The sequence below is a fragment of the Balearica regulorum genome, chromosome 5, assembly GCF_011004875.1.
Source record: "Balearica regulorum gibbericeps isolate bBalReg1 chromosome 5, bBalReg1.pri, whole genome shotgun sequence".
Lineage (NCBI taxonomy): Eukaryota > Metazoa > Chordata > Aves > Gruiformes > Gruidae > Balearica > Balearica regulorum.
The window spans coordinates 71,121,393-71,148,842 of record NC_046188.1 but is presented as its reverse complement, the minus strand read 5'-3'; the positions used below and the strand labels follow the sequence as shown (position 1 = coordinate 71,148,842).

General features: G+C 54.0%; 3 protein-coding genes across 4 annotated transcripts; 1 reads left to right on the top strand and 2 right to left on the bottom strand.

The window, feature by feature from the left end:
* Positions 1 to 959: 959 nt before the first annotated feature.
* Positions 960 to 5,659, bottom strand: BET1L (Bet1 golgi vesicular membrane trafficking protein like). Its single transcript, XM_075755698.1, has 4 exons — positions 5,492 to 5,659; positions 4,862 to 4,953; positions 4,050 to 4,106; positions 960 to 2,376 (listed from the first exon to the last, which is right to left on the bottom strand). Exons 1-4 carry the CDS (start codon positions 5,508 to 5,510, stop codon positions 2,209 to 2,211), a joined length of 336 nt encoding a protein of 111 aa, XP_075611813.1. The 5' UTR covers positions 5,511 to 5,659; the 3' UTR covers positions 960 to 2,208.
* A 245-nt stretch (positions 5,660 to 5,904) lies between these two features.
* On the top strand, positions 5,905 to 19,646 carry RIC8A (RIC8 guanine nucleotide exchange factor A). The gene is made up of 11 exons (XM_075755697.1): positions 5,905 to 6,045; positions 7,170 to 7,357; positions 10,344 to 10,391; positions 12,548 to 13,162; positions 13,801 to 13,895; positions 14,744 to 14,894; positions 15,544 to 15,639; positions 15,921 to 16,065; positions 16,302 to 16,446; positions 17,454 to 17,573; positions 18,406 to 19,646. Exons 2-11 carry the CDS (start codon positions 7,274 to 7,276, stop codon positions 18,524 to 18,526), a joined length of 1,620 nt encoding a protein of 539 aa, XP_075611812.1. The 5' UTR covers positions 5,905 to 6,045; positions 7,170 to 7,273; the 3' UTR covers positions 18,527 to 19,646.
* A 1,731-nt stretch (positions 19,647 to 21,377) lies between these two features.
* Positions 21,378 to 27,429, bottom strand: SIRT3 (sirtuin 3). Of its 2 annotated transcripts, XM_075755693.1 has the most exons (8): positions 27,279 to 27,429; positions 27,030 to 27,156; positions 25,890 to 26,087; positions 25,054 to 25,286; positions 24,800 to 24,900; positions 24,434 to 24,595; positions 23,834 to 24,043; positions 21,378 to 22,260 (listed from the first exon to the last, which is right to left on the bottom strand). In XM_075755693.1, exons 1-8 carry the CDS (start codon positions 27,319 to 27,321, stop codon positions 22,240 to 22,242), a joined length of 1,095 nt encoding a protein of 364 aa, XP_075611808.1. In that variant the 5' UTR covers positions 27,322 to 27,429; the 3' UTR covers positions 21,378 to 22,239. The 2 variants fall into 2 exon arrangements, with proteins under 2 accessions (XP_075611808.1, XP_010297122.2); XM_010298820.2 differs by lacking the exons at positions 27,030 to 27,156; positions 27,279 to 27,429 and having other exon boundaries at positions 25,890 to 26,534.
* Positions 27,430 to 27,450: the final 21 nt, after the last annotated feature.

Below are 27,450 nucleotides of genomic sequence, written 5' to 3'. Positions count from 1 at the left end.
GTCACTTCCGCCGCGCCGGCCGTTCCCCCCCGTCGCCGCGGCAACCGGCCGCCCCGCTGTCATGGCGGTCACGGCCCGGCGGCTGGTGGCGGGGCCGCGGCGGCCTTCGTCCTGCCGCGCCCGGGGAGGCTCCCTCCGGGGACAAGGACCCCCGCGGGGACGGGGGGCGGTGGAAGGAGCGAGCCCGAGCGGTGAGCAGCCGGCGGGGGACCCCGTCCCTGGCCCCGCGGGCCCCCCCCGACCGGTTCACCGGAGCTGGGCGGTGGGAGGAAGATCCGCTCTCGCTCGTGTTTAGCCTCGTTGTAACAGCAGGCCCCCGGGCGGCTCAAACGGCCGCGGGTGGAAACGTGGGAGGGCTGGCTGGGGGGGCACGTCCAGGAGAGAACGTCCCGGTGCTGCTGCTGTTCCGTATTCGGTCCCGCACCCTCGGCTCGTGGTGCCGTCAGCTAGCGCGTTGCTACCGTTGGGATCAACACGTATTCTCTGTTCGCATTCCAGCGCGTTCCCTGCTGCGCAGGATTCTTCTGCGCCGCGCCTACGGGTTACAGGTCCTCGCTCGGTTTTCCCAAGAACCTCCTAACGTTGCAGCTCTATGCTTCAGAGGGTTGAGCACGGTTACACGGGGCTGAAAACGGTTCCTGAAACGAGACTCCCTACGCAGATAAATCCTCCCGATGGAATCCATTGCCTGGCAATGCTTACGCAGCTTCCTTTGCGTTTGAAGCCGTTGCTCCAGCCCGTTTAAAACTCCTGAGGTTAATAAAGAGGCTGTAAAACGTATATACTTACTGAGCTCCAGAGGAATTCAAAGAATCAGAGACAAAGCGTTAAAAATAGGAAAAAGTTTCCTTTACAAAGAAAGGCCAAAGTTACCAGAACAACTGAGTGATTTGGTCTTGGTATTTAGCCCTGCTAACACATAAGCACAAGGGGGGAAAAAAAAACACTTGAGCAAAAAATTCTAAAACCAGAGCTTTATTTACAACAGTAAAAGCAACCCAAAGCCACCACCATTATGAAGACCAGGCTGTTCGGGTGGCCCTTCATCAGAAGTCATCTGCTTCAGAAAATCAAGACAAAGTCCATCAATTCACCCATCACTCTTCTGAACAGCAAGAGTTCGGAGCTGCCGCATCTTACCAGAGAAGCAGGAAGAACAACTTTCTCTGGAAAATCATTGCCGCCTCCTTTCTACTTGCCTCCCCTGCACATTTGTCCCCCAAACGTGGCAAAAAAAGACACCTAATGCAGTTCGGGTTAGTGTTCTGTTAGCAGTTTGGTACAGCTGGGACAAAGGACAGCACGGTCCATTTACTGACCTGGGTCAGTCCGAGGACCACGGAATTCCTGAGGGCTACAGGGGAAGGCCAAGGGAAACATCCAGCCATCGGAGAACGGAGGCTGGCTGGAGAGGAGAGGCTGTAACACCAGGGGAGGGTACCGTACGTGTGTAAATCAAGGTGGCTTATGGACTTTGGCCCTTCTTTCCTGCAAGGTGCATCCCCAGCTTTACCCTGAAGGATGATAAAGACGACCAAGCTAGCATTCAAATAATGTCTTGCTCCTCTGCAACTCTTCACTGCAACAATTAGAGAGCATCAGGGTTCAGATCTACTGCTACTTTCATTTCGAAGCAGTACAGATTTCATTTCAACTCGGGGACACCAAAGATATCAACGGGTCTCCAAGTCAAGGGGAAACTGAGACCAGTATCAGCTGAGCGGCCACGCTGGAATGTAAATCATACTTTCATACTTCCAAATCTCATAAATCAGCATCCTAAACTCTACGGCTTCCAAAGCTCAGCTGGTTTATTAAACTTTTGAGCATCAACAAATCTCTGGATTTGTCAGCCACATCTTCTCACAAGTCTAGTACCAGCTATCAGTAAGGGAGGTAACACAAAAGTGGCCCTTAAAACCAGGCTGCAAGACATGGACAACAAAGCAAGAGATAAAGGCGTAAGCATTTAACATCATCAAAATCGTGTTATACATGAAAATCCGTTTAGAATCAAACATACTAATTTTATAAAGAGATGCCTGAGACCAGCCAGAACAGTGACAAGAAGCTGGTGGAAAGAAAAGTTGTTTGGAAGGTCTGTCTGGAACATCTCAAAGACCCCACCGCAGGGAGACTGAGAAAGGCGTTGAACAAGTCTGTCGATCGTCATGGGCTTTGTTCTGTAAAGCTGGCAGAACAACAAGCTCAAGTCCCTGCTTTGGACACAAGATAGTAGAGGATGAAGAAAACAACAATCAGTCCCGCTGAAACAGAACAGAGCAACTTGCGATTATCCCTCCCGGACCGTGTCATGGTGGAGAAACGCTTCACGCTGCCAGTTAGCAGACCAGTCACGCTCATAAAATCTGAATCCTGGATGAGAAAGAAAATTAAGATGGAGGCATTATAAACAGCTGAAAATATCCCTGAAGAATGTCTCAACTTCCTAGCTAAAAAACATTTGCGCAGGGAGCTGTGCAGGAGCTGCCCTTCTCTCTGCACCCATCACGTCTCTCTCAGAAGGTCCTTCCCCTCCTGTGCTCAGGCTCCAGGCGCAGCACCATTCCCACCGCGCTCAGAACAGGGGAGCAAAAGAGACAGGGGAAGGTCTGTTCCAAATGCAAACCAAACTGCCTCTCCTTTTCTAAACCAGGCTCAAACTGCCTGCTGCTGGACTGTTCAATGATACCCACGCAGCGTATTCTGCCTGGAACAGCTTCATAACCGCTACCCTACAAGTAAAGGCTTCGTCCCAAGGAAGAGTCCCTGCGTGAAGCTAGTGCCACTGACGTACAGCGGGGCAGGCTCACAAGCCCAGAGAAAGGTGCTGTTTCTTGCCATTAGTTCTGCTTTTCCTTCTGCACGGGACGGCATGCACGTGCAATGCTGCCAGAGCGTGGCAAACAATTCTCAAATCAGTGTAGTTCAGGCATTTTCTTTGTGACTTCTGTTTTCCTTATCCACAAACTACTCGGAGCTTCTGCTCATGTTGCTCCTGAAATGCTTCAAAACCTTCTCTGTAACAGAAGCACAATTCCATGCTGAATTGATTGAGGGCTTCTCCTCAAGGTGCCATCACAGCTTTTATTCTGATCCTCCATTCTCCTAATTTTCGGGCTGATCAAGTATCCATTTCAGACACTCCAAAGCTGTCAGCACACACCGTTATTAAGCTTCCAAGCTGAGCTTACACCTTTGACTCAACCAGTTTCAACACTACAATTATCTTGTCTCTCACTTCCATGCACCAGCTCTCCAACACCCAGTGCATGCTGAAAAGGCTCTCCAAGCACCGGTGTTATGGTGCTAATCTCCGTCTCAAATCCCTGGGCTCGATTCCCTTCCTCTCACTATTCAGATAACAAATTCCCTTTCTCCTACAAAGCCTCAGCAGGTGACACCTCTGCTACAGGAATGTGCTGTTCCTGCCTTTCCCCAGCACACTGTGGTTTTCCATCGGTAACCAAAGCTTAAGAGGCAGATTACTCTGGAAAGCCATTTTGGGTTTATCAGGTGTTGTGTGTCAGAAAGATGACAGGACACCAAACAACCAGAGCGGACCCAGAGCATCAGCTCTGCTCCTTCCAAAGACGCCAGTGAACTACAAAGTCCTGACAGGTAGTCTGTGTCTTGCAGTAATAACCCTGACAGATTTATACAACAAGACCAAAATCACGGGAGCAGCTGAGGAACAGGCCCATCTCCAGCAGCAGCCACGGGAGGCAACTCTTTAACCCCCGTAGGGAGGTAATCTCCATCAGTATTTCTGAAGTGTGCTGTCCTACATCCGTCTTTCCAGATGCTAGATGCCAACCGTGTCGCCCATTCGGACAAAGCGATCCTAGCAGCTGCTAAGCATCTGATGTTTATATATCAAGAAGTCCACTGGAAACGGGTTTGGTTACATTCCCTGGTTTGCCAAACTGACTACTGGGATCTAGCTTTGTCTGTTCACTTTGAACTGCTATTAAACATCCACAGTTAATGTAACTGTTGAGAGCCAGCACAAAAAAAATCATGCTTTTGACATTTCACTGGTCCCTTACCATGCCATCCAGGTAACGGTTTTGTTCATCAGCATCTTTGTCAATATCCAGGGCCAGCTACAAGGATAAGGGAGGAAACGGTTATTACTGGACTTCTAATGTAGAGAGAACCTCTAGGCACCTACTGCTGTAGAATTTGAAACGCGCATTAGAAAAGCTAGCCACTGCTTCCCCGTCTCCTATGTAGACAGAGACTGGTTCAGCAGAGGAACAAAACAAGATTCTCATTTTGGTTTCAAGTTGTTGTTTCCAGCTCTCAAGCGCTGAAAATAAAGCCCGCCTGTCTGACACTCAGATATAGGACAGGAGTGTTTAAGCACTGGGACACAACAGCAGGAATTCAGTCTTCCCTTTTACAAGGTGAGTCACTGACTTCTGTTAAACTCTAAATCAAAGTATTTGATGTTAGCAGGAGCAAACTAGCTTTAAGAACACCACTCACATACAGACACGTGTATTTTTCAAAACTAATTTACCTGCCTTTTTACTGTGACTTTTGTCACGAGGAGGTTCACTTAGCAATACCCCTCTGTGCAGCTTTTGTGTTTCTCTCTGCGCCTAAAACTCCTTCTGAGTGCCGCGAAAACCACGTCATTCCCTTGAGATGATGTTACTAAACCTCAAAAGGAAACTGGAAATCCATAAAGCCGTTTCACCACGGACAACTAACCATTGTATTACCAACAACTAAGAGCCACTAGCCCATAGGAAGCCCTCTGTATTGGCCACAGGCTCGCATCTCACACAAGACCCTGCAAGAACAACCAGGTAACCGATGCTCCGCAGCACCCGATGCAAACTCAGCCACTCACCGACTTCAGCCTGGTGACCTTGCTGGCCAGGCTGTCTGCCATACGCTTGTTCTCTACGTCCAGCATATCCTCCACGGCGCTTGGACTCTGACCTGGGGGGGAAAAAAAGAGGAGAATGAGTTTTATCTGGCCAGATGCAAGTACGGGTGTATTTGCTCACCCACAGTGGTGGGCCAGGCAGAGCGAGCTCGTTGCCCGACCGGTTTCCGGCTTGCCACGAAGGCCGTTACGGCCACCGCCTCGCATCTACGGCCTCGTGGGGTCTGCACCGTGAAACGCTCCCAAACTCTTTTTGACGAAAACACACCAAACCTTCCCCAAACGGAGTGGGTTAGCAACCCCGACACGCGCCCGAAGCAGCACAGGGGCTTCGTGCCCCACTACGGGATTTGGGTGAAACCGAGCAAATCCGGGGCATTTCGCCCCCTCGGGCGTTTCGGGGCTCTCCTGGCTCTGCCGCCCCCTCCCCGGGCCGGGCCGCGGGCCTGAGGCGGCTCCCACAGGGCGGCGGGGGCGCCCCCTTCCCCCTCACCGCCCCGGAGCGGCGGCGGGACCCCCGTCCGTCCGTCCCCCAAACGGCAACAGCGGACAGATCCCCCAACCCGGCCCCGCCGCCCCCCGGCCCCTCACCTCGGCCCCACTCCGCCATGGCGGCCACCGGCCCCGCCTCGCCGGGCGGAGCCGCGCCGGCCCCCGCCTCCACAAAGCGTCCACCGCCCTCCTGCCCGCTCCCCCCCCCCGCGGCGGGGCTCCTCGGTCGCTGGCGGGGGGCGGCCGCCGCTCTCCCCGCTGGCACCGGCTCCCCTCAGGCCTATCCCGGCGGGCCCGTTCCCCGCTGCCGGCCCCGGGCGCAAGGCCCGCGGAGCACCGCCGGGGGAGGGCCGCGGCCAGGAAATGAGGCAGGAAGCTGGGGCGGCGGAGAGGAAGGTAGCGGCGCTTCCCTCCCCGCCCCAGCTCGCCGGCAGCCCCTCTCCCCCGCTGGCGGCCGGGCCTGGCCGCCTCCCCCTCCCCGGGCCGGCCCTCACCGCAGGGCCGAGGCGGCCGCCCCGCTGCCGGGGCTGGAAGGGCGGCGGCCGGACGCCCGGAGCGCCCCCGCCGAGGCGGACCGGGGTCGGGCACTGCCCCCGCCCCAGCCCCGCGGCCCCGGCCCGCTTCGGCCGTCTGCGAGGGATTACGTGCCGCAGGTACCGCCAGCGCTTTGCCCGGCTGTTTTGGGCCAGAAAAAGGGGCTTGAGGGGGTTCTGAAAGGCGCAGGCAGCGGTGGGGAAGGCGGTACCGGCGTGAGGAGGGAGCTGGGGGGAGCACGTCTCGCCTTCCCCCCCGCAGCGCCGCCTGCTCCCAGCTCCGGCCTCCCGGCGGCAGCACCCGCCCGCGGCCCCGAGCCCTGCGGGTGTGCGGGGCGGGGTGGGGGGCAGGCCGGGCACCCCCGGGGCTCTCGGCACAGGGCCCCAGCACGGCTGCTTGTGGTTAGGGATGACCAGAGCCCGGGCGCTGCCGAACACTGGTCCGTAGCTACACGGAGTCAAAACAGGTGTAGCAGAGCTCACACGCGTACTCACATTTGTTGGGTTTTCCACCATGGGCAGTCGCTTTTCGACAGCGTGGACTTGTGTGGCTCTACGGGCTGTTAAACTTGTGCCTGTGTATATGATAATCTCATCCTCCACGTCTTTACGTGCATCTGCTCATTTACATTACTATCATGAGGCGCATTATCTTCTGTAATGGTATAAAGATTTGAGCCGTGGAGGCCGGCCATCCCCCGTACATGTGTTTTTACTATATGTGCAGTGGATCTGCCGTAGTCTGGGGCACTGATCGCATGGAGCAGCAACAGCATAAATGGTCTCCTTCTTCTCACAACCTTAAACGGTAGCTCCGCCTTAAGCCAGGAGGATGCTTTCCTGTCTGCCTGGCTTTCCTCTCCATCCCTTTTTACTCCACAGGAATGTTTCTGGATTTTTTCGCCCCCCCTCCTGTGCAGTAACAGAAATCAGGCCAGCCAGGGGAGGAGGAGGCAGAGAGCTATTTCAGGGAGCTGCTGTTATCTGCTCTGTGTTAATCCCCTGGCTGGGTGGGGGGAACGTTTTCCCCGAGTGCTTTACTGGGAGGGCATATATTAAACATTGAAAAGCAAAGAGAGGAAGGAGAGGATTAGCGGGAGAGAGAAGCTGGCTGCTGGTTTTACTCGGGTTATCCATCTGCTCTGCTTTTATGGGTGCAACAGCGTGAGCAATCTCACTTGGGGGTTTTGTGTTTTGGTTCTTCCCCTCCTTCCTTTCCCCACCCCTTTCTCTCTCCTTCTCAGATATCTGTGTATCAAGGTCCTTCGCTGTTATCCAGCAGCCCCGGAAGCCCCCTCGCTCCCCTTCCTCCCGGTTTCACTCCTGCTGTAGCTGAGCTGTTGAGATAATGGAGCTCAAGACTGTGGTAGCCACCGTGGAAAGCGGGGAGCAAGACACGGTTCTCAAGGTGCTTCAGATCTACAACCAGGAGGTGAGTGAGCATCCAACCTGCCTGAGGTCAGCTGCTGCTGTTCATGAGCCTGGAAGCAGGTTGGCCACGTTGTGGGGTTTCTGTGCCATCCAGCTCTCCCCAGTCTGTCTCTGATCGCATCTGTGTGTTACTGCCATAAAAATGGTACAGGCTGCTTCCTCTTTTACTTGCAGATGTTTTATTGCTTGATGTTTTGCTAGAAGCAGCTGAGCAGCCTTTCTTTATCTTGGTTCCTTTGTACGCTGGAGTAAAGCATGTAGAAGGGATTTTTTTTTTTAATTGCTATTATTATCCAGATCCCAAATAAAACCTAATGGGGAAATAAACAGTGTGAAGACCGAGCAGGAGGAGTTTTTATGTTAGGATGAGGTTTGGAGGTATTAAACCCGAGGCCTGGGGAGGAGCTGCAGGTGAAATGGTTGTTGTGATTTGCAAGTAAAAGATCATTAGGGGTGGATGGGGCGGGCTGCTGGAGTCTGACACAGGTGCCTGATCTGAAAGCTGACAATAAGAAGTAAATAATGAATATAGAATGTAAGAAAAAGACTGGTCGGGGAGCAGAGATGGAGGTGTTTCTAGCCTTACAGTGGCAAAAGATTGTCTGTGGGGATAAATCCCTTTTGAAATAGACTCTGGTTGTCAGGGAAATTTCCTCCAGAGGGTTTCCACCAGGGTAGGGCTGGCCCTGCAGATCCTCGTGACTCATTCTGCACCATTCTTGAGTAGGTGGGAAGCCAGCGGGGAAAACCTGTGAATATTTTGCACGAGTGTGCAAGAGGGAGAGCGTGCAACTGTTTCCAGGAGCTGGTTTTGAAACGGGGGAGGTGTTAGCTGAGAAGGAGCGGGTCCCTGTTAAAGACAGTCAGCAGGATTAACATCACCTACAGCAACTGCAGTGCTGGAGAAATGAGGAGTGCAAACGGAACTGGATGTGTAACCAGCCTGAGGCAGCAAACCACAATGTTTTCTGTCAAATTCCTCCAGCTGGATCCTTTGTCAGTGTATCAAGTGTAGGAAACTTGTGAGAATGTCAGTGGGTTTGCTAGCCTGTCTAGAAGAAATGGAGCAATCAGAGGATTATGAAACTGCAGATAAACCAAGCAACTTCCTTGCATCATTTTTTACTGTAAAAATTGATGGTACCGTATCCTTTTTCTGGGCATATATTGTAATTCACTATTGCATATGCAGTCAATTTTTGATTGCCAGGAATAACCTACAGCTAAAGCAAAACCACAAGTATGGCAAAAATATCCACGAAGGAGATTACAGGAGCCCACAAAGAGGATGCGATGGGAAAAGAACAAGTGGCATGGTGGTCTGCAGAGCACGTCTGTTCCAGGACCGAGCCACCAGTTCCTCATAACGTGGTGCAACAGCCTGTGTGTGGGTCGAGTTGCGGTGCTGAAGCACGAGAGGGCAGCCCCTGGCACAGCACTGCAGGAGTACAGCCGTCCTGCCGCCGCGCCTGAGGTGTCTCAAGCGGCGTGTCAGCATTGCTTTGTCTGTCACGGCTTGGTCTTGGCTAGAAAGACCAAAGCCATCCCTGGGATCTTGGTGACTGTGACACAGTTAATCTGCAAACTGTGTCTTCTGCTTTTAGGCAGACAGGGATTGGCAGCACGTGAAGGAGGCAGTGAACGGCTGGGGAGACTGTGTTTGCAGAGCGAGCGAGTTGGGGAACGCCTGCGATCTCCAAAACCTCAGTGCGGTCAGTCCTGAGTTTTGCCAGGCAGGGAATTGGGTAGAGTTAGGGAACTGGATGAGTCGTGAGGTTATGAATACAGCAGGAGACCTATACGTGGGATATCCATGAATTGCCATCATGCACAAGAAGAATACGTCCAAGGTATAAGAATGGTTGATTGTGGTAAGGTCGATTACTGTTAGTGAGCAGCTCTGTAAGTGTGAGCAGTGTAACTCAGTAAAAGGTGACAGAGAGCGCTAGGAAAATGATGGGAGAACTCTAATACAATTAAATCTCTCTATATAGATCTAGCTGTATCTATAAATACCTAATTAGTGTTTTATAGATTTTAAACATTTTCACCAAACTTGGACCAAATGCTCTCCTGGTGTAAATGAGGATTGTGTCATTCACTGGGAAGTGCTGCTTCTCACCAGGCCACCTGTGATCTCCTGTGCTCCCCAGTTCATTGGAAGCAGATGTAGCCACAATGAGACTGTCCATCGAGGAACAGCCAGAATAACGAGCAGCACAGAAATGTTTCCCATCTGTCTGCAAGTAACAAGGAGACAGTGCTTTGGTTTGGTCAGGAAAAGGAACAATAAATATCAAGGGGAGAAACGTGTAGGCACAGCTCGGTGGTGGCACTGAGCAGAGGAATTACTGGATCTTATGGGATATTTGGATTGCGATGAATCCCCACTTTATTGCTGCAGCATTTAAAAATAATTCCATCTGTCAGATGGGCAGAGCTTTGCCTGTGGCATTCAGCCTCCACCACAGAGCCAGCAGAAGAGGGCAATGGGTGATATTCATCACAGATGTTTTTCAAGGATGAAAGAGAAACAGGGACCCGCAGAATAGCGGGGACCTCAGTCAAGGAAAGCACTTCAGACCTGGTGCCATGGTCCATCTCTGTGCTTTTCAAACCAGGTTCGTTCCCCCTAGTTGTGAAGCACAAAGTTGGAGTTGCCGAGGTAGGAACAGTCTTGGAAAGAAAAGGCAGGACTGAAGTGAAAACCTCAGTGGGAGGGAAGCTTTTCTTTGTCTTGCTCTTCAGGAGCTTGCGCTGCTTGTTGCAAACCCCACAAATACTGTAGACCTCTTAAGTGCCGTGGTGCTCCTTGTCGTGCTGATTCCTGCCTCTGGGCTGGCAGGCACTGTTGTTGACCAGATGTGCTTGCTTTTACAGTATGTTTTTAGACCTGCCGCTTTCCAGCTGAATGGACCTCCCCTGGTTGGGGGAAACAGTTCTGTGGATTTTCAACCTATTACTTTGTTTTTGTTCTGCCCCCACAGAAGTCTCAGTGCTTCACCTTTGACGATGAGGAGCGGGAAGAGAGGAAGGTAGGCACGCTCTTTGCTTTCTTCCTCTAGTTGGATGCATAGATTTGCTGCTGCTTTGTACTCCTGTCCAGCGTGGCTTGGTGGTGGCAGCTCTTACGGGGAAAGAATTGAGTGGTTTTTCATTACTTGGTTAGGGAACGGTGTGCTCAGAGCATCTGGCTCCAGTTTTTCCATCAGTATTTGGTGGTTTAGGATGAAGGTCAGCATCCTCCAGCATTAGCAAGCCATTTGGGTTCCGTGATGCATATAGTCTCAACCATGGGTGTATAAAAAGTGTGATTTCTGGTGTTTGTGGCAGGAGCCTGGTAGGCAAAGATCACAGCAATGTGCAAGCTTCTAGAAGGTGAGTGTTTTTGCTGTGAGCCGGCTGCCAGATTTGACCCAGGCTGTATATTACAGATACTTTAAGCTGGCATAATCTGGTGCTCAGTGGAAAGAAACACTCCTGCCTGTTCATCTCTTGCAGTTCTTTCGTGCCAGGGCAGACCTTTGCGTGGCTGCGTGTGGTTAGTGGGCTGATCTGCCTAAAGAATAACTTTTTTTGTCTTTTTTTTGTTTTCCCCCTGGATTATTTTCCAGCTTGGATCAGTTTTGTGGTCCAGTGCATTGGTTGATTGTGCTAATGCCTGTGTTAGCACAGCAAGCATGGATCAGGCAACCAGGGTAGAGAATGGGACCTCTTTTGTCTGTGCCAGTGCCAGCTAATGCTAGCATGAAGTTTTTCCAGGTACAGCATGATGTGTAGGACCAGATCTCACAGGATGTGAGCTCTTTGCCTTGGACTGGCTTGCCCTTTGAGCTGGGACCATCACACAGGCTGTGAATTCAGGCACAGCCTTGGGGTGCTCCACTTCTGGGGTGTGTGTCATGAAATGTGAATCGAGCATCACCATCTAGTCCTTGGTGCTCCGTTCTTCCGAAGGTTTAGCCCTGGTCATACGCTCTGAGATCTCTTTAATCTGAGTCAGCCAGAGGCTTTGGTTCCTTAGGACTGTATCTGTCTCCTCGTGTGGAAGCAGAAGAGCAATGACTGTACTGCCTCACTTCTCAGGGGTGTGATTGTGGGGTGTACTTCATGAGCTAAAGCTTGTTCAGTTCTGCCAGCTGCACGTTATGGACTAAAATTCATTTTTTCTTCATTCCTTCCCTCAGTCCTTTTATTATTACAAAGTATAACTGATGAGGCTGTGTTAAGCCAGTTACACTGAGTGATAGCAAGCCTTGCAACCTTGGACTCCTTCGCTCTTGTAGTATGTGTGGAAAGAGATGTGCTTTGATGTGGGATTAGGTTAGATCTAGTGAGATCTTCCCTCACCACGGTGTGAACGTCTGTGCAGTGGATTACTAGTGCAATGTGAGGTGTTGCTGCACATGGCTCAAATCAAGCTGTGCTTGGTTGTGTGAAGCATTACCTTTGCTCTTGTACTCTTCATTGCGTGCCATCGCATATGGTGCTGTTACCCACAAGGGTTAGATTTTTCAGCTCTGGTGAATTGGTGTTAGTGGAGCTCTGCCAGTCTGTACCTACTGAGGATCTGGGCTAGTAGGTCTCCAGACAGCACTGAGGTTTAGGGAGATACTACTTACTTGAATCTCATGAGGGCTTTTCACCCCCTTTCCTAGGGCATCACGTGCTCTTCTCACCTCGCTTAGGTCCTTTGACCCTCCCTTGGTGATTTTTCTGATACATCTCTCAACCTTTTCAGTCTGTTTGTGGAGCACCCAAAGCAGATGCCCCCCTAATCTTAAGGCTCTGCATGGGAGTAGAGAACTGCTGAGTTGGTTGTTGCTCCTCGGTAGAGCCATAAGGGATGTTTTTGCCCTGCCCTCTCTTTGCTTAAAGCAGCTCTCAAGTAAACAGTGTTAGCCTGAACCACCCAAGCACGGGTGAAGCTACAAGAGGCAGTAGTGGCAGTTGCCCGTTCATGCTCCCCCATTACATCTGATACCCTCTCCCAGCTGTTCTTTGTTTCTTGCTGGGTGCCCTTGCTTTGACTGGCCAGGATTTGAAGCTGGAGCCAAATGCTTCCCAAATGCAGGCCTGAAAGCCCATCTCTAGATGACGCTCGCGTCTTCCAGGGCAGAGCAGTACTGGGTGGCGGTGGAGCACTGTGAGATGTTAGTGCATGACGTATTACTTGTTTCCAACTGCACAGAAAATGGCCCAGCTGCTGATCAAGTTCCTGGAAAGAGAGCTGCAGCCATCCTGCCAGGTGACGTGTTTGGAAAGCATCCGCATCCTGTCCCGGGACAAGTACTGCCTTGACCCCTTCACCACCAAGGAAGGCCTGAAGACCCTCTCCAGGCATGCTGGCATTGATTACTCGGAGGAGCTCATCCGGGAGGTCCCAGACTTGGATGTAATCCTGGAAGCCCTCAAATGTCTCTGCAACATTGTCTTCAGCAGCCCTAGGGCGCAGGAGCTGACAGCTGAAGCCCGGCTGGTGGTGGGGCTGGCCAAGCGCATCAAACTCTACAATGAGAGGAGTCTTCCTCATGAGGTCAAGTTCTTTGACCTGCGTCTCCTGTTCCTGCTGACGGCGCTGCGTGTGGACATCCGGCAGCAGCTAGCCCAAGAGCTCCGGGGCATCAGCCTGATGACAGACACCCTGGAGCTGACCCTTGGTGTAAAGTGGATGGACCCCTACGAAGTTGCCACCGAGGAGGGACTTCTCCCACCTTTGCCTCGGCAGGAGACAGAGCGAGCCATGGAAATCCTGAAAGTGCTCTTCAATATCACCTTTGATTCCAGCAAGAGGGAGGTGGACGAGGTAAGCTCCTTAGCTGTCCCCCCCACCGCATTCGTGTGTCTCTGGGCTGCGGTTTGACTACTGGTTTTCTCCTCCACTTGCGTTTCCTATTACGTACCGGCCCTCGTGCAGCCCCCGGGTACATGTAGGGTAGCAAGAGACTTGTGTGTCTGGACATTCCTCCCTAGAGCACTGCCTCTCTCCAATGCATTATTAACCCTTAAGACTTCTAGAGCATTACAATTTAAAACTTGGGTATTTTTCCTTCTTAATGACATGATTTGTTGTGCAAGTGGGAGGGTGGAGCCCCCAGATAACTTGCTGCTGAGTGTGGCCTGGTACTCTTCCACCTTCTGAACAAAGTCAAAGGAAGGTGTGATGGAGAACATCTCTGGCTAATCCGTGGGCCTGTCTTGGGGCCTCTTCCAGCCCTTGGCTCGGTGTTGTAGAGTGAGGGGAAAGTTACTGGGCAGCAGGAAGACTGTGTTGACCTCAAAAGGAGAATTGGGAGGCCACTTCCACTTCAACACCCTGCTGTCAGTTGTCAGGCTGCTGGAGGGAGGGATGGGATGGGGCTGTGGGCTGCAGGGGCAGCAGGCTCTGGGCTGTGGAGAATCCCCTTTCCTGATCAAGGTTTTCATTTTCTGTTTTGGGGCCAGGAAGATGCTGCTTTGTACCGGCACTTGGGTGCCCTCCTGCGCCACTGCCTCATGATCTCTGCTGATGGAGAGGACCGGACAGAGGAGTTCCACAGGTCTTTGTTAGCTAAATAGGTCATGATCTTCGCTAGAAACAGGTCCTGCCCGGCCTTGGCATTAACATCCTCTGCTTGTTTGGTGACTGCTAAGGTCACTGCTGACAAGCAGGCATCTTTGGTTTGGCCTGCAGGTTCCTCGTGCTGCTAGAACTCAGAAACAGCCCTTCCTACAGTCTAATTTTGTGTGCTAACGCACAGCCCCCCGGCCTACGGCAGGAGGTGTTGTCTCCAAGCCTGCCTGACCCCAAGGGCCACATCCAGTATCCCACGTCAGGCCTTGTCAATGGTGCTGCCTGCTTCAGTGGGCTCCTTGCCGGAGCAGATGTTTGGTACCTTAATTAGAGAGTCTATGGGGTGGCCTTAATTAACTGTCTGTCTCTTGAGCCATGCTGAGAAATTGCCTGTGTCACTGCTGAGCGTTACTGGTCCAGGGGTGTCAGCTTTGAGCAGGTGACACCATCCTGTCCCCAAGAAAACTGTTGTCAGAGGGATCCTAAGCAATGCATTGCATTGACCAGCAAGGAGTGGAGTGATGCCACGGGAGACCCTAGAGAAAGACCTTTGACCACCCAGGTTGGTCCTACTTGGCCTCTGTGTCAAGATCCGTGGCTTCTCAGTTGTCACTGAAGTCTCTCTGGACTCTCAGCAAACAGTCCAACTACCTGAACAGCAGTTTGGTCCCTTTTAGTGGTGTGAGGAGCTTGGGATGCAGTCCAAAGACAGCTTGGATCTCGGAGTCCTCACGCTCCTGGAAGTTAGTAATGAACCTTCATTTCTGGGTAGCTGGAGCACTTCTGTGAACAAAGCTCCATGACTCTATGTTCACTTCTCTTTTATATGTTTAGTCATACGGTTAACCTTTTGGGCAACCTGCCCCTGAAATGTCTGGATGTTCTCCTGACCCCGAAAGTCCGGCCAGGCTCGCTTGAGTACATGGGTGTCAACATGGATGCGGTCAGCATCCTGCTGGATTTCCTAGAGCGACGCCTCGACAGGGTAAGTCGTGAGGCTGCCGTGTGATTTCGTCAGTGCTCACTGCAGGGCTCCTTTCCTTCAGCCTACGTTTAGCCTTGAAAAGCCCAGCGCCAATGCCGCAGGAGCACCAGCAAGGCATGGTTAGTTTGGAGATATCCCTTTAGAGAAGGGACAGTTTTTAGCAGAGGCAAAACTGTTGTTGTTGTTAGGACTAAACCAACATCTGTCTACTGGGAAGGTGACTGTGTCATTACTTTATGGACTGTGGGTAGTGAGATTGGCTGAACAGTAGATGATTAGCTGGGTGATCAAAGTACCATTCAGTAGTGATCCGGTGGGCAGCTTCTGGAAGCCTGAATTTGCATTATTTTCAAGCTGGCTGTGGTTTTCCGTCTCTGGAGTTATTCCAAAGGGCCTCCAAATTTTACCACTGCACTTCTCTGCTCTGGATGCCCTACACAAGTATTCCTCGCGCTGCCGTGCCACAGAGCAGGGCTTGGAAAGCTGGGCTGCTTGGGGAGTGATGAAGCACTGAAACGCCTGTAGCAGAGGCTGGAAAGCTTCGGTGTCCTTCTGTTTCCCTGGTGGTCTGTACTCATGTTCTCCCCCACAGGCCAGGCAAGTTGAGCTCAGTGTGACTAATATGTTTGTTTTGTGGATGCTTCTGCAGGGACACAAGCTGAAGGAGAGTTTGACCCCTGTGCTGAACCTGCTGACTGAGAGTGCCCGAGTCCACCGTCAGACGAGGAAGTTCCTGAAGGGGAAGGTATGCTGTAGGTCAGCCAAAGTTGAACGATGCTGCAGCGAGGAGAGGAGAATAGCAAACTGCCCGATTATTGCCATCCTCCAAACAGACCTTCTGTCTCTCTACTAGGTTCTGATGTATGGGTGGCTGAGGCCTTTGGCACCCACAGTCTTTTTTCCACATCTCCCATGCTCTGTGGATGTATTAGTTGTAGCTGATTTGTAGAACGCACATATGTTTTCCCGTGTGACCTGTCGTTGCTGTTCCAGCTCTGCTGATCATGCCTCACTGTGGCCTCGTAGGTGCTGCCTCCACTCCGGGACGTGAAGAATCGGCCAGAGGTGGGGAACGCGCTGCGGAACAAGCTGGTGCGATTGATGACCCACATAGACACCGACGTGAAGCACTGTGCGGCAGAGTTCCTCTTCGTGCTCTGCAAGGAGAGCGGTGAGTTGCGGGGGCTTGTTGTGGGCTTTGGTGACAGGGAGTCCTGGAGCTTGGCAAGCCAGAGAGCGTGGGACGGGTGACCCTCTGCAGCCGACAGGAACTTCTGCCTTCCCTTGGGCCAGATACGCTGGGTAGGGAAAAGCAGAGAGCATCCAAGTGCTCCGTGGGAAGGAGCAGAGAGGGCTGGAGAGGCGGGAGGGGAAGCACAGGGCGGTCTCTCTCCCCTTCTCCCGCAGTGTCGCGGTTTGTGAAGTACACGGGCTACGGGAATGCAGCTGGGCTCCTGGCAGCACGAGGCCTCATGGCTGGTGGTCGGGAAGAGGGAGAGTACTCAGAAGATGAAGACACAGACACTGAGGAGTACAAAGAGGCAAAGCCCAAGTAAGAAGCCTGCTCCCCCTCTACAGCACCCCTCTTCCTGCGCCTTCCTCCCGCTCCTGCTCTGGCCCTTCCTTCATCTGCCTCCCTGCCATCTTCTTTGTCCTGCTCTTTCACATGCACATCTCCTTCCACATTACTTAAGTTTCGCCCTTAGCTTTGATGTCCCGTCCCACCCTCTCTACCTGCTTCTTGGGTGAAACACCTCTGGCCGAGCGGCTCGTGGTGTGGGTGGTCACCGGTGCGTACGTGGGTCCCTGCAGCTGGGCGCAGGCTGTGGAGCACAGTGGGTTCTTCAGCCAGAGCCCATCAGCACCAGACCTGATCGTGGTGTGCACGTGGCAGTGTATCTCGCCCTAATCCCTACCTTATACCCTCTTTTGGCATCTGCACACTCGGTACAGGCTTTTCCTGGGACAAGGGTGGTTCCTTCCTTGAGCAGGCTTGGAGGTGCCAGCTCCTCCTCTCCATCTCCAGAGCCCCGTGCTGCTAGAGTGACCTGGGTTTGGGGGATTTTTTTTTTTTTTTTGCCTGCTAGTGGGTGCTGGTAACTTGAGGATGAGGGGTGTGCAGGGAGAGCTGCAGGACTGTGCAGCTGTGGGTCCCGTACTTTCTAACATCCTGTTCAATGTGGTCTACAGGTTGGGGTTTTCGGGTTTTTTTCTGTTAGCTTTTTGCCTCCTGACTTCAGGAGAGGGAAGAAGTGTTGCCTGCCCTTGTGCACCTGGTTTAAAACTGCACTGTGGAATTGGCAGGATGGGCATGTTGCTCACACCGGAGAAAGGGATTTGTAAGGGGGGACAGCTCTGCGTAGGACACACAGAAAGAGGGTGAAAGCACCACGTTGCACTGCGGTAGCGCTTGGGGCTAACGAAATGACCAGCAGTGATGACAGCCCTGGGGTTGTGTTTCTCTGCTCCGTAGAGGCAAAGAAGGTTTTTAAACAGCCCTTTTCTCACTCCTCTGCTTTACCTCCCTCCTTTGCCCTGGCCTCACCGTTCTCCTTGCAGCATTAACCCTGTGACGGGACGTGTCGAAGAGAAACTACCCAACCCCATGGAAGGGATGACTGAAGAGCAGAAGGAATATGAAGCCATGAAGTTAGTCAACATGTTTGACAAATTGTCCAGGTACTAGAAAACTGTGTGTGTGTGTGTCCCCGCATTAGCACCTGCGTGTCTGTGATTTACGTTTATCACAGACCTTTCTTTGAATGTCTTCCCAAGGGCACTGCTAACGGAAGGGATATAAGAGAGTAGGGGAGCTACATGAGGAAAGATTTCCTTAAGCTGGGCCCCGACGTGCAGGGAAGGGGCTGCAAGCTCCGCACACCTCTCGGGCGTGGTGGCATACCGTGCAATTCCTCTGCATGCCTGCGCTGTGTTTCAGGCACCTGCTGCCTCACCAGGTTTGGCCTGGCAAGGCTGCTCAGTAGGACACAGCGTTTTGGGGACAGATGGCAGCCAGGGCCACCAACCTGTTTCCCTGCAGCAGTGCTTTCTCCAGTTGTCTTTCATCCCTCATTAATAGGTGCCACAGAGAAACCCAGAGTCTGCCAGCGGAGTTCAGGCCACCCCCCCATGAGGGGGAGAGAAAAGGGCAGCGCATTTACTGCGTGTGTTTCCATCGTGTGTAGAGGGAGAGGAACACCGATGCCAGTGCTAGTTTTCCTCTGGCAATCCTGTGCTGCACAGAACAGGACCCTAAAACTGAGCCTGTTCCAGGGAGCCTGAGAAGAGCACTGCTTGTGGGTTGTGCTTCCAGCCATCGCCTCACCACGCTGGCGGCATTATGGCTGGAACTGTCCCCCACTTCTAAAGAGGGATTCTTGGTGGTGGCCTGGGGTCCTGGGCTGCCTTGGGGCGGTTTCCACAAGCCCCGTATTTCTGCTGTAGTATTCGTCTGTTCCCGTGGTGTCTGCTGCTGATTAGTGTTACCTTTTCCTCTCCTCCCTGGCTGCAGAGAGCAAGTCATCCAGCCCATGGGCATCACGCCAAGCGGCAACCTGGCCCCCATGGAGAACGCCATCCGCGATATGGCCGACGAGAGGTCGTCATCCGACTCGGACCTGGGGCTGGACTGATCCAGACCTCTCACCCCAGCCTCAGAGCTGGGCAGCCTCCATCCGCTCTCCCTCCAGAACTGGTGCTGCACCCAGAGGCTCGTACTGGGCCAGGACTCTCCCTGCGGGATCTGGATCCAGCCTGGGCCCCTCACAGTCCACGCCAAGGAACACCTCCTGCCTCTTCCCAGCTCCATAACCACTGCTCTGTCCAGAGGGTCTTCGTGGCCTGGCTCCACCTTGGTTTCGCCTATCAGCAGCCTTGAGGATTTCACACTCCAAATTGCTTCCAGGACTTTCCAGTAGGATTTTTTTAAAATACATGATGTTTGGGAAGAAGGGTGGGGGAGGATCTTTCTGTCACACCATCAGGGTTCAGCGATCTGTGGAGAATCTTGCATATGTGCCGACGCTCGTGCAGCCGCGTGTCAGTGTGTGTGTGGCCACGTGTGGCTGGTGCTGTACGTGGGGAGCTGCTCCCCAGGAACGCAGGTGGGAAGGTGGGACTGCAGGAGAGGGGTTGGGAGCGGTTGTCCACAGCAGTTCTCGGGGAGCGGCATCCGCGGGGCGTCTTGGCACATCAGCAGGTAGCTGTACGCGTGTGTGCTCTGTATGGCTGTGAGCATGGCGGTGTCTGTGCAAAACCAGGAGCGTGTGGACTTAGGAGTGCGTACGTGAGCGCAGAGGGGAGCAGTGGTGCACGCGCTGCGGGGAGGCGAGCAAAGCCTTTGTGTGAAGCTCCCAGCGTTGCCATCGCCCGCAGGAGAGAACCACGCGGGCAGCTGCCAGGAGCTCTGATGTTCAGTGCCTGGTGCTCCTGCTACCAAGGAATTTAGTTGTGGCGCTAGCCCTTCCCCATCTCCAGCTTCCCAAATTAAAGGCCAAGATCTGTGCTTTGTCTGCTGCCTCCTCGGCTTTCCCACAGCTCCGCTGCTGTTTGCACCCAGGGGCTGGTGTTTGTCCTGTCCTTCACCATGGCTTAGATCTGTCTTTTTTTTCCTGTTTTTGTTTTTTTTCTTTTTAAAGAAAATTGTTTTAAAGAAAATCTTCCAGTTTGTCTTATGTACCAGAGTTCCAAAACTTACTATCACAAGTAGGAATGCAAAAGTGATGCTAGAATAAAGAAAACCTGACGAATGGGTGCATGGCAGTGATTCATCGAACGTGATAGCTCTGAGCAAGGAAATATCTTTGGTTTTTTTCCAAGTAGCTCGTGGTTCTACTCCCATCACCCTGAACTTCACAGTTTTATTTGGGAGGTAAAACTCTGTAGTGTTAAACTGGGGCTCAGCCGAAACTTTCCCTGCACCACGACCCCCAAGCATAACAGAGTGGAGCATCCCAAAGTTAAAGCAAGCACTGAGGCTTGAGGACTGCAAAACAATCTTGGCTCAACCCCTTGGGCCTCACAACATGCCGTTGTTCACAGGCTGTTCCTCATCTCCTTTACACGCGCTCCGTGGTGTTGGCAGTTGTGCTCACCAGCTCTGGTTTCTGTCCTTGCAGTAGGGACGTGCCACTCGGCTTCTGCAGGCGCCGGCCTGCCCGGATCATCGCGTGGGCTGCGCAGGTTCCCGACTCCCCGCGAGGCAGCAGGGCCGGGGCTCTGCCGGCACCGACTCGGACATCCAGGAAATCCAGGTCTGGGTGGGCTGCGGGGGCGAGCAGAGGGTTTGCAAGTCTTCTGCCGGTGCGTTTTCAGGAGTTGGCACTGCTTGTCTGAAGATGGTCTGTGCGAGGCGAAAAGCTGAAGGTACACTTCATTTAGTTTAATCACTTCTTAATCACCGAAGAGCTAAAGTTCCAGGCTCTCCTGGGGTATAAAATATTTATGTAAAACTGACCCACTAAGAGTCACGGATTGGCTTCTGTCATGAGAACAGCTTCGGTGCATCGCAGCTGGGGTTTTTAGGCCAACTGCATCTCTCCTTTTTTTCAAGTAACTAGCCAAAATCCCCACCCCAAACCTTCCGTGTGAGAGCGCAGACCTCTGATCTCTTGCCGTGCAAGAGGAGAAGCGGGAGTGATTCTTGAACGCAATGCTTCCAAGGTTGCTGATTTGTAATTCTCTGTCGTGCCTGAGGCGCTGCTTTGAGCAGCCCCGGCACAGGGGCTGAACTAGGCACGGGGAGCTCCTGCAGTAAGGGTTTGTAACGGTGTACGGATTGAAACCAACGTGTCGACATTGTTTTCCGTGTGAAGCAATGTGCCACGAGGCTTCTGGAGCGCTGTGAAGTCAGAACAAGCCGTCTGCTTTTCCTGAGGCTGCACATTCCAGCACAACCGCTGGCCTGGTCCCGGCTGTGAGAAGGAACACGCAGATTATTTGGATAAACAAGTCTGCTCGTCTGAGTGGGAACTTGTTCAAAGCTTCCTTCAAGGAAGCGGCTAGGATACCAAGCGCCCCACTCTGCTCCTTTCAGCTTTTGCTCCCTTCGCTTGGGTTTTCCGTGGTTTAGCATTAACCGTAACAAAATGAGGGCACAAAATGCTTTGCATTCTGCTGTGGTTGGTTGGAGCCGGCACTGATCCGGGATTGCCTCTGGAACAGTCGCTGCAACTCCCATCCCCGCAGCCCAGTTCGGGTGCTGGGGTGCCAGAATTCACGCCCTGTTGCAGGGAAGAGACTCTGCTACGCCTGTGATATGCAATGTACATCTGGGGAAGGGCAGGCCATGGCTGCAGTGCTCTGACAGACTGCCTCTCCCTGGGACAGCGTCCCCAGGCAGGAAAGGCACTCCTGTAAGGGTAGAAAGAAAAAAAAGAGTAATAAAAAAGCAGACTAAAGGAGGGGGGGAGACATGGACAGCATGTGTTTGAACACTAGGGAAGGTCTGAAGCTTATAGAAAACCCCTTAGGTGACATCAGCAAAAGAATTAAAAGTCTCTTTATTATTACATAATTAACACCACACAGATTCAAAACTCTTCCAGCAGCTTGAGCTGGTGTTCCTGAACAGGAATGGGGGCAGGCCCCCATGACAGCATTTGTCCCCTGATTAGCAGAGATTTCATCTGAAGAATAAACACTACGAGTCTGCAGCAGCTGGAGGATTGTGACCAAGAGAAGAGTATCTGAGGAGGAGCTCTGGAAGGAGCTGGGAGATGCTCAGTCTGGTGCGAGGAGCTGGAAACCTCGCTCTGGACCATCCTGCCCCAAGGCCTGACCTTCGTGGCATTTTCTACTCCTGCTCCGTGAAAACCAGGTGCTCCGAGGGTCTCTGAGGTCGGACGGCTCAGGAGGAAGGAGACCCAGACGGCAAGCTGGATATGTGCAGCTCGTCCAACATGCTGGCACGAGCCCATGAGCTCCCAGCCGCTTACTGGTGAAGCTCTCACGGCTGGATGTGGTTGTGGTGTGCTGATGGGGCGACAGCCAGAGCTGTGGAAGAGGAAAGCCTCTCCTAGAGGGTGCTGGGAGGAGGGAACAGCGCTCAGCGGCTACATCAACTGTTCTGAAGCCTCAGGTAGGAAAGCCTTCATGCGCAGAACCAGTTTGCAGCTTGGCATTTGGGCAGCGCTCCCTTCAGCCTCCCCTCCTCCACGGGCGAGGGCCTCTGCTTCCAGGCTGGCCGGAGCCACGAGCGTCCCCTCCTCCAAGTCCTGCGTGGGTTTCTGCAGAGCCGGACGGCCTCTTCCCCGGCTCCCTGCCGTGATCTTTCTCTGGCCGTGCTGGGCGTGACATCTGCTTTTCAAGGTGCACATCGCTCTCCAGCAGCACGGCGCCAGCTGTCCTATTTGTCTTTTGCATCCAGCTAAAAATAGAGACACCACAGAGCGTTTGCAGGGTGTTTTCAGACCTTCCACCCCGTCAGCTCACCAGCAACGCTTCCTAGCACCAAAGTCCCAGAGCAAGGAGGAATTTGGTTTTCGTGCCTTACCACATTTGCATCAGCTTTATCCATCAGTGATTTAGAGCAGCACAAGCATTAACCCATTAAAATGCAAATTGGCTTGTAGTGAAAAAATCAAAAACCTGACCAAAGGACCAATAATTCCTATTCATTCCTATCCCATAATCCGATGGAAGTAAGAGCAACCTGAGTGTTAAAATCAGAATTTTGAAGCCAGGTTTTCTCTTGGGTCAGAAGTCACGTACGGACAGCGTGTATCTGTTAAATACAGCTGGCTCCTTAGTACGGCGAGTTGGCAGAGCCCTACTGCAGACAACGGAGCTGAGCCCGTCCACACAAGTGGGAGAGTCGGCCCAGCAAACCTTCCCAGCAGGTCTAAAGTAATGTAATAATTAACATTAGCCCTAAACTCGAAGTAAGGAAGAACTTGCTCTCCTACAGTTTCTCACTTCTGAAGATCTCAGAAGATGACAGACACAAGAACAGCAGCACAGTGAGGGAGAAGTAAGTCTTTAGTTAACAATTCAGCGCTGTCAGGTGGAGCGAGTACCCTCACTCCTGCCTGCTGCTTGCTCTTCGTGGCACGGCCGGCTGCTGCAGCACCTTGTTCGAGCTCAGAGCGCAATTAGGGCCTCCCTTTTGTTACTACTGTCACTTATTTCTCACAATGACCAGAAAACCCCCTAGAAATGAAACCAAAGCAATTGAATGCATGAACAGAAAGATGAAAGCTCCACCAAGGTGATGCTTGGCTCTGCTCCTTGGTTTAGTTCAGCAATTATTCATGTTAATGTGCCATTAACAGCGTCACAGGCTCTCAGCCAGGCAAAAAGCAGCGTTAATCCGGCAGCTTCTCACCCAAGCGGGTGCCCCACTGCGTGTCCGCTCACTCAGCGGAGTCTTCCGGCCTCCCCTCACGTCTGAGAGAAGCACGGCTGAAGGAGAGCGCCCCTGGTTTGTGGTGCTGAGGTGCAGAGCCGAGTCCTCTGCTGACTTACAAGATCGTATGGGATTAATCTGATACAGACGACAGGATTTTCTGGTTGGTCGCCTCCAGCTCCAGGAAACTGTACCTTCATGTACAGGGCATTTTCAGTGTGTTTGGGAACGAATCAGAAAGCCAGATGAAATCAACAGAAAGCTTTTCAGTAGCTGAGTGGGTCACTGCTTGAAGCAGCACTAAAGCGCTCTCACTCAACCCAAAGCCTGGCCTTTCCCTACCCTTCCTACTCCAGCTGAGGCTGGCAGATCTACATCCTCCCCTTCAGCAACACAGAACTCTGCTCTGTGGCACCTCCACTGTGAAATAGCACTGAGGTTTGCTTTTTTTAACCTTTTTGCACTTTTCTGTGGTCCTTTTCTCCGAATGCAGACGACAGGCACTGCCTGTGGTGCAAGCACAAACCTACTCCCCCCGAATAACTCCAGCACAAGGAACTGAGGGAGGGAGCTGGGGCTCACAGCCCCTTCCCACCTTTTCTTTTTCCTTCTGAATTAGTGTTCGCATCTCTTCAGTCCAGTTCAGCAGCTCCACCAGCTTCTCGACCCCGCTGACCACGTCCCCCAGCTGGGCTATGTCGTTGTAGCGTTGCTGCCAGGCGAAGGGTCCTACGAGATCTCGGTTGATCAGGACTCGGGGAATGGAGCCTCGAACAGCTCCGGCCAGGCTGGCGAAGGGTTCCACCTAAAGGGAGGCAACCCAAAGGAGCGGAGAGAGACAGTCACCCCGGCGAGGGGCACCGCGAGCCTGAATTCGCTGCACGCTGAGCTCGTAACCGCCGTGTTTAACCATTCTCCCACCGTGGGGTAAGCTACCCCAGCTTTGAACAGGTCACGGGTCTCACCAGTTACCTGGTGGCCTTTCCTCAGGTAGCTCTTGCTCTCCGGGCGCCCACCTTTACCAGGAGCACGCAAGGTTTTCAGAGGGTCTCTGAGCACATGCACCCTATTTCTTACCCTGCCACCTCACGTTGTACCTCGATAATCCAGCTCCTCGCCGTCTCCTCTAAACCCTCTCTCTCCTCCAGAGTCCCCTCTTCCCCCTGGTGAGTGGGGGTTTCCCCTAGTCCCAGACCTCCAGGGACGTTCCGATGACGAAAAGCAGGTCTGCCATGGGGAAGTCTGTCATGTGCAGGAAGAAGCGCTGCGGGAGCTCCTCACCGAAGAACACTATGTCGGGCTTGATGATTCCAGTGCAGACAGGACAGTGAGGGATCTTGTCTGCCATGACATCCCCCTGAAGCGAGAGCAGCCAACACCACTCGTTACGGGGCAGCGCGTACCTGCACAAGCAGGGTGAGAACCACAACGCATCCTCACAGCAACGTCCAGCCCCACATCTGATGCCCTCCAATAAAACCTCTTGGCAGAACAACAGGCCTGCAACAGGTTCTCCCCTTCGTATTAATTGATGTGTCGACGCCCAGCCATGACCACTCACCCTGAAGTCCTCTCCTGGGAACTTCCTTCGACACACCATGCAAGTGGCAGTGGCAAAGGTGCCATGGGCTTCCACCAGTCTATCAGGAGGGATCCCAGCAACTGGAACACAGCGTGTGGAGAGGACCAGCTCAGCGCAAGGTGACTGAACCAGGAACTCCACGGTCACTGGGCATTTCTCCAGTCCTGCGTCCTATTCCGCCTCTCACCCTCATCTCTTCCTGGCTGCTGAGAGATGGGGAAGAGACGACTCACCTCTCTCCAGCCCGTCAATGTTCTGGGTGTAGAGGCGCAGGAGGAGCCCTTTGTCGTGCAGGAGCCTCAGGAAATAGTGGGCGTAGTTGGGCCTGTAGTTGCCAGGGTAGAGCTCCTTGGCCAAAGTGAAGAAGGGCTTGGGGTTGGCAAAGAAATACGTCAGCTGGAAGATGGCTTCTGGGTAAGGGATGTTGTACTGCTCGAGGTTACTGTAGAGGCCGCTCCCTGGGGACCTGCAAACGGGAAGAGCGGGGCTGGCAGTCAGGATGCAGGGAAGGATGCCACCCACCACAGAGCCAGACCACGACCTCGGGTTCTCTCTGGCTGCTTTGTGCCGTCCGTTGTGTGTCAGGAGAGCAGCTGAAGCTGTCTCTGCACAGACGGAGAACCGGCCTCGCGGCCCTGCTCCGCTGCCCCCCCACCTCCTGGCTGCAGCGGTGCAGTCGCAGAGAGGGAAGGGCCAGACGGCACGCTGCGAGGGCCGTGTGCTCTCCTAGCTGGAGCATGTCGAGCCCGCGCCACGGCCACGTTGGCTCTTCTCTGGTGGCCAAGGTGGTGTGGTGAGCGTGGCCACAGAGTAGCAACAGGCGTGACTTCACCATCCTGAAGAGCTGGGCCAAGGAACGGCCCAAAGTCCGCCTGGTGATGCCAGCCTGCCTTTGGCTGGAGGAGGAGGATGAGTAGCCTACTCTAGCCTGAGGACAAAGAGTTTATCTGCTCTAGCCAATAAACAAAGCAGAGGGGTGAGAGGAGTAGCAGGCACCAGTGTTATCAAGGCTGAAGCTCTGGGCCCTCCCAGCACTGAAAAAGGGCAAATGAAACGGCGGAGGCATTACCTAAAATCGGGGATGCCGCTGGGGGTGCTGATCCCTGCACCAGCCATCACCACCACTCGGCGACACTCCTTGTTCTGAATGAGCTCTGCCACGTCGTGCAGGGTGAGCTGCTGCTTCCCACCGCCGCCTCCCCACCTGCCCGCTGCCCAGACAGCCCCGGCAGCCGCGGACAGAGAGAGGGGCCTGCTCCCCCGGATCCTGCTCGGAACAGAGAGAACGCGCAGCAGGTCGCGTACTGACAGCGACTTCAGCTCAAAACTGCTCGGGGGGGAAAACCACCCCAAGAATTTTGCAGAAAACTCTTCAATCGGCAGGACTGCGTGCCAGTACTTAACAAGGAGAAAGCTTAACTGTTTGTCTAACCCATACCCCGGGGTAGGCACCTGCCGTTGCACTTTCTTACACAGATCTAAAAATGCCAAATCCCTGGTACCCCTGTGAGAGGGGTCTTGGGACAGGGCTGTGGGAACCGTACTGCTGGGACCCCCAAGTCTCATAGTCGATTTACACCGCCCCTGCTTAAGGAAGACTTTTTACGTCCCAAGTTTCAGGAAGTTTCTAACAGGGTGGCGCGGTCACCCTGGGACAACGCTGCCCGGGTCAGCACAGATGTTTCGCCAGGTCTCTATCTCCCGCTGAGGGCTCGGCCCTGGCGTAAATGCAAACGCCTAAAGGAACCGCGGGTCAGCGCTACGTGCGGATGGGGCTGAGACCAGCCATTATCATCTCGAGGAGCAGGTTCTCCCCAGTTAGCGCTCGCTGGTGCGGGGTGCTCGGAGCAGCCCAGAGAAGGCGTGGGAATGGCGAGAGCTGAGCGAGCGCTGCTGGCTCTGGGCAAGCGGCCGCTGCTGAGCTGCGAGTGCCGGCTGCGGCCTCAGCGTGGTCAACGCCATCCTCACAAGGACGTGGCGCTGCCTGTCAGACCGGGTTCCCGGGGGGCTAAATTCTCTTTCTCTAGTAAACCCCTCTACTCCTTGAGCTCCCAGGCCAGCTCTGGCTTGCGGAGACGGTGACCCGCCTGCCCGTTTAGACGGGAGGGGCGATGCCCCGCACCCCGTGCTTTCACCGCAGCGCTACCGGTTCCCTCCCGGGGCGAGGCGGCGGCACCGAGGCCGGAGGCGCGAAGCCGGACAGCCCTACCTCGGTCCTCCGGAGCCAGCCGCCCCCCGGCTGTGCCCGGAGCCCAGGGAGAGCCGGGCCAGCCCCCCCGGGCCGCCGCCGCCGCCGCCGCCATCCGTGGGGCCGCGCTCCCGCAGGCTCCTCCACGCTGCAAGAAAGCCCGGAGCCGTGAAGGGGTGCGTGGCGGGGAACCGGAGGCAGCAGCAACGCGCGGGTGGTGGCGGAGCTGTCCCCCGCCCTCAGGGCCCTTCCCCGGCCCCCGGGCCTCACCCGCCGCCAGCAGCCCGCCGCCGCGCCGCGCCCCCCGCTCCATGGCCGGGGCAACGGCCGCGCTCCCCGCCGGGCACCCGCCGCGCCGCTACCGCAATGCCCCGAGTAGGCGCGCCCGGCTCCCTGGCAGCGGCCCGGCCTCCCCCTTCCCCCGTCTGCCCTCCGTTTTGGG